This window comes from Argiope bruennichi, chromosome 9 (assembly GCF_947563725.1).
Source record: "Argiope bruennichi chromosome 9, qqArgBrue1.1, whole genome shotgun sequence".
Taxonomy (NCBI): Eukaryota; Metazoa; Arthropoda; class Arachnida; order Araneae; family Araneidae; genus Argiope; species Argiope bruennichi.
This window is the reverse complement of record NC_079159.1, coordinates 59930304-59943917: the sequence shown is the minus strand read 5'-3', so window position 1 is coordinate 59943917 and position 13614 is coordinate 59930304. Positions and strand designations below refer to the sequence as shown.

Genomic DNA, 13614 nt, shown 5'->3' with positions numbered 1-13614 from the left:
CTTCATCTAATGGAGGAAAAATAGCAGAAATAAGTAAGAAAAAGTTGTACCAAATGAAGTGAAATGAAAAATTGTCACCTTTTTGTTACTGATTATTTAAATCCCCCTCATGCATTTTTTATTGTCCATGGTAATATAAGCACCATTAGTCGCTCGTTATTAATTTAGTCGATCATCTCTTCTTTGCTCTAAAGAGAAAGACTAGTATCTTCATCTAATAAAGAAAAAAAGAAAAAACAAAACCGGTATGAAAGATATTAAAAGGGTTTCTTAAACACATCAAGAAAGAAACAAAAAAAATTTATGATGTCATTTTGGTTATTTCTGAAAATGAAATGAAATATGATCTCCATTTTGTCATTGGCTATTTCAATCTTCCATAATTACTTTTTGCTGGCTGTGGTTTTATACACCTTTGCTTTTGCATAGACTCACTTCCATGTGTTCTTTAGTAATGTTAATTATTTAAATCCTTTTAGCAGAAAAATTAGGCTTTTTAAATTTTAATATTACATCTCAATTGGCTGGAGAATAATTATTGCTAATGAGAAATTAAGAATAAAATGCAAAATAATTAATGGCACGTTTCTATCGCTGATCTAAAATAAAGAAATCCATTTATTCCATTAATTACTTAATGTCTTTCTGCTTGAATATTTGATTTTATGCTATCTTGTTGAATTTTTTATGTCGTTAATAATCATTTTTCTTTTCTTTAAGATCGAAATCTCTCAGAAGATTATAATGACAACAATCTGGAAAATTTCCTTGGAAGAGCTGATAAGTAAGAAAAATTAATCTCACCACTAAATCTTTTATCCAATTTTTTATCAGAAATGGAATTAATTAATTAATTTTACTTTTCGTAATAATTTTTATTTTTAATATTGGATTGGAAGTGAAATATAATGTAAAAAAATCCAAAGAAACTAATCTTTGAAATACTATTTTAAAAAAGCGTATGATAATTTATTTTCGATCTTTCTGTTTCTTCAATTCTAATGTGTTCCAAAATATTCTTGAATTTTCTTCTTATATTATATTTTAAATTTCATTAATTCATAATTATAAAAAGAATTTCAAAGTAATAAATTAAATACAAAATGTGAGTTAACCCTTTAAAGGGCCATTTTTTTCTAGTCATAATATGTTAAAATATTTTTAGGCTTGAAATTAGAATAAGAAAAGGGATTCATTTAGCTTATTAGATAAATTTAATTTGATTAATTAATTAATTTGGTTAATTAATAATTAAGTAACAAATCAAGACACATCATTTTGTCTGAGATAAAGAACTGAGGCATCTAAGTTTCTGACTTACTAAAAAAATTTGTCAACACTTATACCAACCTGCATAATTTCATACAAAGATTGATAAATTTGGTGGAAAGCATACTTCCCACGGCCCTAGAAAGGGTTAACTATACAATGTTATACTTTATAGCCACTTTTAATTTCTAGAAATTATATGTGTTTGAATGTTTTGTATATTAATATTTCTTGATATTATTTAAATTTCGTTAATACATAGTTATGAAAAGAATTTCAAAGTAATAAATTAAATATAAGAAATAAGTTAACTACATTTTATAGTAACATTTAATTTCTAGAAATTATGTCTGTTAGAATGTTTTGTATATTAATATTTTTTATATTAATTATTTTTCTTTCTTATTTTTTAGCTGTTCTTTTTCTTCATGTTAATTCTTTATATTATTCTTATTTCTTTTCTTCTTATTTTGATTTATTTACTTGCTGTTATTAATCTAGCAACATATTTTATGTTCATTTTTGTTTTTCTTGTAAATGTTTATGGCAACAGTTTATTTTTTTAAACATTTTTGATGCACAAAATTGCACGCTTATTTTGGTCTTAAAATTTTCATGTTCTTTACAGAAATTAAATTTTACTTTTTTAAGGAAGACTCTCCCTTTAAATCAAGCAGACTAATAACAAAATAAATGTTCTCTGTCCTTATAAAATTTGCTTTTATTTTTTAATTTATATTTTAGTTTTCAAGTGCCATTTCTATTGAAATAAAAAAGTTTTCTATTTCTATTGAAGAATAAAAGTTTTCGATATCCTGAAAATTTATAATTCATAGCGACTTGACAATAAATAATCTTGGAAAAGCAGCAATCTTCACTTTAACTGCTAATTTTATAATAAAATGAAACGTTTTTATGAATTTAATTTTATTACCCTCGTACGTCAGCTCACTTTTGAAATCAGTGAGAGTATTCTCTTTTTGACTTTCTGATTTATTTACAAAATTTGATATTTATTGTGATTCATAGCATAAAGAAGAAAAAAGTAAGTATGCATTTTTAAACCTTTTTCCGCTTATTTTTTTGGTCTAAAAGTTAACACATAATCAAATATTAAATTAAATTACAGCACACCTAATTACAATTGTGTAAATTAGTACTAGTTTTGAATTATCGTATTCACATACGAAATAACAGAGAAATCGTTAAACAGTAGCCAGTGTAGTTTGGCCAGAGTTCACCAAAGTTTGGTGGAGATATTCTGGAATCCAAAATTTATTCATTTTGATATTTGAGGATTTTGCTAGCGGACTGATAGACAGACTCCTCTTTGACGGGTTTTATCCAAATGTGATACATATCTACAATTTCGGTTTCAAGAACACCTAATTAACTTCATTTGTTTCATTTCTGATTTATGTTGTTGTTGCTTATCCGCCTTGGATTGAATACCAATTCAAACCAAGTCCAAGAGATAGGGGAAAGAGGAGTGCAGTACCTTCTGAGGGTAAAGACCCCTGAGCACCAAAAGGCAGAAGTCTGACTTTTGCTCATATGAAGATGACACTGTGGCGGATTGCGATGCGCGAGGATAGAACCTGGAACCTTGTGTTTCGCAGTCCAGTAATATGACCATGATACAAAAGCAATTGCTCGTGCAGCGTAGTTATTAACTGGCTTATAAGCTTTTACCACAGACTCTCCCTCCAGTGAGTCGGAGGTGAGACGAACGATATGACTGTTGAGTGGTGAAGTAATAGCTGTTGTGTCTAATGCGCCTGTATCCATTTGAGTAGCGTGAAGCGTTATGGAGAGCGTGTGTGGGTGAGTGGTTGCTGCGTCAAGTAAATCTGACGACAGTGGTTTGCTGTGGGTAGATGGCGCCACAACAGCTGTACGAAGGTTGAAGGTTCATCGTCCGAGATCACCAATAGGGATGATCGAGGATAGAACCTGGGACCTTGTGATTCGCAGTCCAGTAACATGACCATGATACAAAAGCAATTGCTCGTGCAGCGTAGTTATTAACTGGCTTATAAGCTTTTACCACAGACTCTCCCTCCAGTGAGTCGGAGGTGAGACGAACGATATGACTGTTGAGTGGTGAAGTAATAGCTGCTGTGTCTAATGCGCCTGTACACATTTGAGTAGCGTGAAGCGTTATGGAGAGCGTGTGTGGGTGAGTGGTTGCTGCGTCAAGTAAATCTGACGACATTGGTTTGCTGTGGGTAGATGGCGCCACAACAGCTGTACGAAGGTTGAAGGTTCATCGTCCAAGGTCACCAATAGGGATGATCGAGGATAGAACCTGGGACCTTGTGGTTCGCAGTCCAGTAACATGGCCATGATACAAAAGCAATTGCTCGTGCAGCATAGTTGTTAACTGCCTTATTTCACCACAACACTCACACACTCGCTTGCACAATCCCTTTTTGCAATGGGGTCTTTCACACACCTCAGAGATAGAACACAGTTTAAAGAACAACCATGCCCGAACCAGGACTCCCTGGTTCGGGCATGGTTGTTCTTAGGCCCTTTGGTGCTTAGGGGTAGGCGCTCTACCCCTAGGCCAGGACGCCGGCCTTCTGATTTATCGTGCCTATAAACAAAAATAATTTTTTTTTTCAACTCAAAGAGATCTAAAGTCTGGAAATACATGAAATATTATTAAATAACTGTTCTTTTTATGCTTTGAAGGACAGAAAAAAAATAACTCTTTCTGCTGCAGTGACTACACTGTATTCACCAAAGTAATACTCAGCCATATACAGAAGCAGAAACTTATTACGAACAGTCAAAAGCTTCCGTCACATTTACACAGTTGTTTCCACTGGATTGCCTTCTCACAAACCAAATTAATCCCTTCCTGAAAGTGAAGAATTCTGTCGTTTCATTGGAGGAGAAGTCTAATCCGATAGAATGAGAAGACATAATCAACCAATTGCTTAAATTGGAAGGTATCTAGAGACGCGTGATTTTCTGCACCCTTGAGAATGATCTGATTTTCTCCCTGCTATAATCCTTTTCCCTAGAGTCTGATACACATACTTGCTGTTGTCGCCAAAATGAAAATGGATGGGAATTTAGTTCCTGTCCTTCAAACCAGAATTAATTTCCTGCTTAACGTATTTCATTACTACTATCGAGCAGAATAAGGTTAGCAAAAGATTCTTCAGTAAATATGAGTACGTTGAAGTGATGTTCGTTGAATGAAAATAATTTGCATTAATATAAAGAAATTCTGATTAATACGAAAGGAAAGCTGATCTCTTGCATAAAACAGTACAGAAAAATAAGAAATAAGTATCATCAACCTTAAATTCTCTACCATTGAATAGATGTAAACCATGATAACAAATATCATAAAATAAAACTTCAACATTCTGAATACAAATCCAGTTGCCTTATTATAATACCATTTACTTAGTTAAAACAAATGTTGTGTTGAGTTGTTCTGAAAGTCTCCTCAGATGTTTTTATATTAAATTGAAAAGAATCTTTTTAATTAAAAATAAAGTTTATTTATAATACAGTTTTTAAATTACAAGTCAAATAAGTCTAAATATAAATTATATAAATAAATTATTTTCAAACAGAATAATAATTTTTAATAGATAATAATAATAATTTTCAAACCGAATAGTAATTCTTCAGCTAATACGTTGACATTCTGTTTGTTGAATGAAAATGATTTGCATTAATATAGAAAATTTCCGATAAATACGAAAGGAAAATTGATCCTATGCATAGAATAGTACAGAAAGATTGAAAAATAAGCATCGTCGACCTTAAATGCTCTGCGGTTAATTAGATGGATATAAAGTATAATAGAAAATACTATTAAATAAAAATTCAACATTTTGAAACCAAATTCAGTCATATTATTGCAATATTATCTGCTTTCGTTATAAAAACTTATCGTTGTGTTGTGTTCTTCAGAAAGCCTCCGCTGATTTTTTTAGATTAAATTGAAAACTATCTTTTATATTAAAAGTAAACCTTATTCGTAATGTTCATTTTAAATTGAGTCAATTAAATTTAAGTATAAATGTTACAAATAAATTAATTTAGGTAATAAGTAAATTATTTTAAATAGAATTTAAATTATATTACTTTATTTGATAATAATTTACCCTCTTATGAGAAATGCCGCTATCCCATACTCATCGAAAATCCCTGGCTTATCACCAAACAAAAATAAATAAATACTATTACAGTAATATTTAGAGTCCTCCAGAGATTTGAACTTTTATCTCTTTAACTAATTTTGCAATAAACAAAACAGATAATTATCCAAATATGTTAAATCAAGACAATATGGAGGTGCCGAACTTAGGAAAAACTAGCCAAACTTCAACAAATTTCGATGGATAGTCAAAAAAAACATATTATGAAAGCCTACTCTAGATATTTCTGGTCAATGATTTGCTTCAAATTGTCTAGCTGGTAACTATATTCAATAGAATTAATTATTTGGTTAGAGCCGTAGCAGTTCGTAATAGACAATATATTTCCAATTCCACATAGAATTGGAAAGACTTTGTCTATTAAAACTTTCTGGATATGGAAATTGGCATTTGAGATGGATGATGGAGCACTCTAATGGCACTCTAATAATTTCGTTCTACGTTATTGCAAACGAAATTGCATATGCAATTGCATTTCGTTTGCAATAACCCATTTCTATCGTTCGTCATCATCCATTTCAAAAATGAATCGTTTTCATTGTATTTGGATAATAAATCACCCGTAGAAATTCTGACGAAATAATTTATTTGGTACCTCGATACCAAGACGATGACTGAATGGGTGCTTAAAAGGCTTGTAAATGATAGAATTCAACACAAATGGTATTTGTAAACAACGTTTTAATGTCGCTGTTCACAATCGTGGATATTCTGCAACTGTGTTGCTGGTCTTAAACTAAAAATTAGCCATTTCAGAATTTCAAAAACTATAAGTCTACTCAATTCATTTATAGTTGAATCACCAAAAATTGTGCATATCTTTTTTTATATATACCATTAATAGTAGCACATAGTATTTGCGCCTTTTTGAAAAGCATAGAACACCCATAATGTGCTTTTCCGTCTTCATATTTACGCTAACACCAAATAAACACTATTAAATCAATGGTAATGATACGCAGACATAAATATTTGCAAAGGCCCTATCTTTTAGAAAATATCTAATTATAAAAGTGGATAGCTAGCAATTTTATTGGGCATTTCTACAGTTATCCCAAGCTACAAAGAAAAAGGCAATTTTCAGAATAATCTAACAGTTAATTAAACGATAACTTCGCCAAATTTTATAAAGTTTTTATAAAGTTTGCTGTTCTATGCCATCACGATTGCATTCCATTGCAATACAGCAAAATTGCTCAAAGATTGATTGCATGGATTTTTAAACAGTGTTTTAAATCATCCCAATGAAATAAAGCTACTTCTTAATAAAACCATTGTATTTTCATTTTGCCTTTCGGTAGAAGTTTAATAATTAAAAATAAAATTCAAGAACGTAAATATAATGATAAAGTGGTACATAAATGTTGCTTTAATCAGAAGTTTAAAGTAACATTTATGATTCGTAGATTTCTTTTTTTTTTGTCTAATAAAATCAGTTTAAATATCAATAAGAGAGAGTGAAATACTTTTTAATATTTTATTTGTGTAAATATTTCATATAAAAAGTATGGAGACAATTATAAACTACTTAACAATTATTTGATATCGACCTTTCTTATCCATACTTAGTGGATAGTTCTAATTCCTTATTCTGAAAGGCAAATAAAGGCTAATTTGTAATTATAGCGTAAACTTGATAACTCGGCAATAAATGGTATTTTCAGAAAACATTATCTTTGAAAAACTCAAATTTTTTGCTGATTATTTGTTTGATACACAATTCAATCTCTTTTAACTCCTTTCGTATTATTCTGAAAGACAGCTCACTATCAAAAAAAGTAATGTTTATTGTTTTTTCCAACAATATGTATAGATATCCATTAGAGAGGGTGCCAGAGTTTCAGAATCTTTGCTTTTATTTGACAGTTCTCTTCTCCCTATCATACTGCTCTTAACTAAAATCTGTCCTTGAAAATTATTTATTTCTTTTTTCAACAGTACACTTGCATAATTTACTATAACGAATTTACTACAAGTAACGAATAAATTCTTAATCAAACACCAGTGCTATCGGAACTTCCAGTTATATATGTACGGAACTAATATCATCGGAGAGCCTAGTCACAAACCAAATTAATCCCTTTCTGAAAGCGAAGAAGTCCGCCCTCTCAGTGGCGGAGAACTCTAATCCGAGAATAAGAAGGCATAATAAATCAATTCCTTCGGTTAGAAAGTAACAAGGCTCGCATAACTTCCGCGCCAAAGAGCGTGATATGATTTTCTTCCAACGATAATCCTTTCCTCTTGGCTGAGATACATACATTCTTGCATCGCCTCCAGCAAGATAATGGACGTGGATTCGCTTCATATCTTCCCAATCAGGCAGAACTTTCTCTCATTTATTACCTTCAATCCTGCCACCGTACAGAGTAGGATTAGCGGAAGATTCAGCTGTATACAGTAATCAAAGAAGTCATATGAAGAATACGTTGACTATATAAATGATTAATAGTAATACAGTAAAACTCATTTTACTATCAAAGACAACAAGCAACTGTAGGATGGCTTATAATAAAAGACAAAGAAATTCATGAAAAATAATAATAATTTGTGATAGATCTCTACAGATATTTTTACTATTTTTTCACGACCTAATAATTATTTCACTTCTCCATATACTTTACTAATCAGATTTTTTTTTTTGACAGACAATATTCATCCGATAATACTTTTCACATTTCCTGTTTTGATGCCCTCTACCACCAAAAAAAAAATTATTATTGTGTTATAAAGATGCATTTTGCTCTCCATTGTTTTTAATGGCATCTTAAACAATAAATCGAGACTGTGGTTTCTTAGTCGAAAGATCTGGGTGAGAAGAATCTGAGTCTCAAACTTTGTTCCCTTAAAAAATTCGTCGTGTATGTGCAATTTTTAAATTTTATTTTAAAGACCATAATAAATTATAATTCTGTTGTGATTTCTGAAAGATTCACGTCTGAAATTTTTTATTATTAAATTACGTTTGTTTACATTACATTTCACAACTTTTGCTGATGAAGAGAAGGTATAATTTTCAACCTTATGTATTTAAATTTAATGTAGGTAACTACATTTAAAAAAAATCAATTTTTTTCAAAAATATCAAATTTTTTTTTATTTAATATTCTTAAATTGCGATCAAACATCTTCATACAACCGCTTGAAATTTGTTTCTAAACATATCTTTGGGTAGTTACATTAATTTTTATATTTTCCTAATGCATGTTTCAATGTTATTTTACATCTCTAAATGTGAATTCCTCAAATTATAAATTTTGTTAAAATTGTCTTACGAAAAACTTCATAAATTAAAATCTAATGCATATTTTTTATTCGAATTCTCTATAGATATTTTCTAAATATGTTCTACAGTTCCTAAAGTACGTAATAAACTGTCTATTCGTTTAGAAATATTCTATATTACTTCATTAGAAAAATTGTTTTAATAATTCATAATGCGTAAAAAATGAAATTTTCTTGTTATTTATCAGCTGAAATCTAATATTTAAAGTTTGGGTTATAGCAAAGTTTTTTTATTTTTTATTCAGGAACTAGAAAATACATCTATTAAATTATCGGCTACATTTTGTAAAAAAAGAAAAAAAAATTCAATTAAAAAAATTGACACTTGACAGTTATATTTTGGTTTTATTGGCGAAATTTTAATGTATTTTATGCAAAAAAAAATTTAAAAGTATTACTATTTTATAACGCTTTTCAAAAAATTTATCCCGAAAATAGTCATATACCTTTAAAAAAAATCGGAGATCTGCTCTATCATATTTCAAATTGGAGGTAACGCCCTCTACATTAGGAATCTTTAACTAAAATTGGAAGTTAATTTTTTTATAACTTCCAGCATTTTTTTCATAAATAATTGAAACATTAAAGAAGAGGAAGAGACAAAAAGAAGAAGAAAAAACAGTTATGGTAGAAAAGTGTTTCTTCGTAATTATTATTACAGTGAAACTTCGCTGCTCCTATTTATTACAATAAACATTTGACATTATAAATAGAAATTTTATCGAAAATGTAGAACAAAGAATGCATTTTAAACCTTCTAATATTGGTTGATTAGATATCAAATTTAATATGAATCTAAAATTCGAATAGTATCATATTCCGACTTTAATTGATTTCATTAGTGAAGTTTTTAAATCATGATAATTACATGCACACGGATACTAACAGACTTTTACTGAAGGGTTTCGTTCAAAATTTAAAAGAAATTTGCAATTTTGGTGTTAAAAGACTGCAAAACGAAATTACTGCAAGACTGCAAAATTAAATACTATTGGTCTAACATGTTGAGGTTTGAGTTTTCGCATTCTCAGGCAAACAAGCACAATTCCAAGTTGTTGTTTTTTTAAATTTGAAGAGATCATAAACACAAAAATTCTTAGGATAATTCATTATTCGATTTACATAAATATATGTTAATAAATAAACGGAAATTAAATGAACAATGGCAATAATAATAACATTAACTATATAATTATTTCGCTTTTATGTGGATACTATCTTCTAAAAAAATTTGAATGAAAATATCATAATTCTATCTTTAACTTTACTTCAGAATCATTATTAACTACTCATATGCACTTGCAATTTAACGATGTCTGCGCTGGATTATGATATGTTGGTTAGAATTACCACGTCATACGCTTTAACACTGTTGAATGAGGGTTTGATTAAAGGTAATTGCTGTGGATAATAACATGGGGTCATCTCGATTAAAATCAACTGAGCGTTAAGTTTGCAGCAAGCGGTTATTTGGTAACTAAACCCTTTCGGCCTTAATATATGCATTCGTCCCGGAAATATTGAATTCCCTATTAGGTAAATCAATCATATTTTTACGAGGGATTTAACATTTTAATCATGCAAAAATCAGGTCAAAGGAGTGAAAGGTCGAAATGAATTTAGCAAAACTTTGTTTTAGCAGGTATTATTCAACCGTGTGTTTTTACCGTCCTTCTTTACGTCAGCTTTTAGTATTGTAACGCATTAAAATTTAGGAATCAATATATTAAAGAAGAAACGCTTCATTTTTTAAAATTATGCCATATTCAAAATATAAAAAACATATGCTAATTTTTCTTCAAAAACAATTAAATATATTTGAATTAAGTAAAAGAAGAATTATTCCAATCATGAATTTGTTATCGTTAAAACAAATTCACGCTTAAAAGTAAATGGAACATATTTTCCGTAAGAATTAATTGAAATATGTTCATTAAACAGAAGAATAATTATTGAGACACCACAAATTAAATTAAAATTAGAACATTTAGATAAATAATTATGAGATTAAATGCTAGATTAAAATTTAATGAATAAAACAATAAATATTTAATGACCTAATATCAATGATAATTATAAATAATTTCCATAGATTTTGATGAAGCCTCTGTGGGCTCTTATTTCTATTGCTTTATATGTAGAGACAAACAAGAGCTAAAATGAAAAGTTTGAATTGGTTGAACATAAACAGAGTGTGCTTTGCCAAAGCCGATGAAAAATCCTAACTACTGATAAATTATTCATTTAATCAATTGAGAAATAGGGATGGTGACAAGAGAAATAGATTATAGGATAATATAAGGTTAGATAGGCATATGCTTCACTACCTAGCTATAGCATTCGATAAATGATGCCATAGATTCACACGGCATAAAACACACTGAAATTGTTACTAGCGGTCATTCAATTCAACTATAAGCGTGTTAAATAATTGATAAAATTCTCTAACAATATCACTATTTAGAATAATTAATGACCATCACACCATCGATCATAATAAAGATTCAAACACATAGTTTTATAATGGCAAATAATGGGGGGGGATACAATAGTGATAACTTAGTCCATTTTAAAATTGTTCAAAGTTTCTTTAGTTTTATTCGGTCATCTTCATCTTGTACAGTTCTTCAATACAATATTCTTTTTTTTTTATTGCAGGAGAGCATGCATTCCCCGGGGCCGTGGCTGCGATGGCAAACCCAATGACTGTTGCGCCAACTCCTCTTGCCGCTGCAACCTGTGGGGCACCAACTGCCGGTGCGAGAGAGCAGGACTTTTCCAGCAGTGGGGCAAATAAACCTCCTCCAGTAGATGTTTGTAGACTCCCTTCATTGTATCTGTACATATAGAGAATGTGTTTTTGCTTTTCTTCTTAATCCCTACTCACTTGTCGACTGAGAGCACCCGACCGGTGCACATCATGTACTTCGCCATCTCACCGATCAGTCGACCTTAATTGAGGATTCTTTACAATGTGTCATTTTTGCATACCTTCGGTGTATTTCTGTTACAATTATGAAAAAATTATATCCCCCTGTTAGTATACGAAAGATCTTCTCGAAGTGGCCTCAAACTGTTAATCAAAAAAGTATTGTGAAGTTAAGTTCGCATATTGTTGATTGTTGGATATGGAATGTAAGATTTATTTCTGGAAAGAAGTGCCTGGGTGGTTTGGCTGTCTCAGTTTGATAGTAAAACCAATCCCTTACTCACTTGATCTTGACGAAAGTATGGTATTGTTTTCAAATATGGTTATGTTGTAAGAGATATATAATTAATAGTATAATTCCTAAATTATTTAGCTTGTAATATCTCTACCAGTCTTCTATGTCAACATTCTTTATTTTTATTACACAAGAATTCAGGCACAAAAGGCAAATTTTGGATTCGGTAAATGTCTTTTGAAATTCTATGCCTTTCTAACTGAATGAGGACAACTGCTCAAGATAAAATATTTCCTTTGCAATAAAATATTTTCTAATAAAATTTTTTAACTTTATAGCTAAAAAAAATCATGATGTCCATTTGTCATATTTCACATTTCAGTGTGATGAGCAAATGGATATGGCACTCAGTATGCAAAACTATATCTTTAGTCTTGAGCTATTTCGTGATTAACACATAGTAAATACTGAAGATCATGTTTTATCGTATGATATTTTGTCAAAATAAGACATATATATACACTGTGTGAGTAAGTTTTCTATGGGGTACATAATTCACAAAGTTACAGAAAAGACTTCAGAAAATGAATGCTTCTCAGCATTCATTTGTTTAGAAGATGGTTCCTGAAGTCAAAATGCAGAAAATTTAACCTTGAATACCAACTTTTGGAAGATTTTCTAATTTCAAGGTTTCCATAGCAATTATACCGTAATTGTTGTACATTGTCTTTTATTAAGAATGTCAACTTTGATTTTTAGGAAAATAACCCATTTTGAGGAGACAGTTGCATATTTTGCATTCCATTAAGATCACTTAATAGACCTATTAAAAGGAAACATTGCATAAAGGGAAATGAAGTTCATATCTAACTGGTATAATATCTATAGATTTCGAGTAAAATAGGCCTTCGTGTGTTTTCAGCAATATGATAAAGAAGCAGCCTTTAACTTTAGATTGATTGTAAAAATCTTATGAATGTTAAAATCAAGAAATGAAGGGGTCCCTTTAGTCTTTGCATTTGTGTTCAGGTAGGTTTGTGTCTCCAAAAAATGCCGAATCCAAAAGTGTGCCATTCATCATTTTCCTAAAACACTGAAATGCACTTTTTGATCATGAATGTTGTTGTTCTATAGAGACCAATCTATCAACTGTTACACTCTTTCTGTCTTAGTCATGTGCTGCTTCGAGACCTGTTCTGTTTCGTTTTTTGTGAATAAATTCATTTGCAGTTCATCAATGTGTTGTATTTATTTGAAACAGTTCACTTTTTCTACTAGAAAATGCGGAACACAGTATAGCAAATTATTACATATCTTGTAAAATAAATAATAATTCCATGATTTTCATTTATAATAATATAAAATCAGGAAAAATTGTCTCATTTCATTCTTTATATAAATATGCCCAAATTTATTATTTGAAGAATGTTAAAGAAATTTTAATTTTTTTCATCTAGGAAAAATAAAATCATTTTCTGATGACTGACAAAAACTTTTTTTTAAATTTTTTTAATATGTGACAAAAGTTAGTCTTTCTGGCCGAGATTGCTTTCTACTTCGTTGAAAAATTAAATTTAATATAATCTGTTTGCCTAACTTCGATGCAATGAAGCATTTATTATCATGCTTCGAGTTATTCAATTTGGGTTATTAAATAAGGCCCTAAAAAGAATTTTTATTCAAAAATTGATCGTATTTGATGCTGCTTA

At 29.9% G+C, this 13614-nt stretch overlaps 1 protein-coding gene across 1 annotated transcript in view; it reads left to right on the top strand.

Moving 5' to 3' along the window:
- LOC129984218 (U8-agatoxin-Ao1a-like) overlaps window positions 1-13143 on the top strand; it is a 69160-nt gene extending 56017 nt beyond the window's left edge. The window contains exons 3-4 of the mRNA XM_056094044.1: window positions 721-784; window positions 11400-13143. Coding sequence (XP_055950019.1) covers window positions 721-784; window positions 11400-11538 — 203 coding nt within the window. The 3' untranslated portion in view covers window positions 11539-13143. The remainder of the gene's footprint in view (window positions 1-720; window positions 785-11399) is intronic.
- The last annotated feature ends 471 nt before the right edge of the window (window positions 13144-13614 follow it).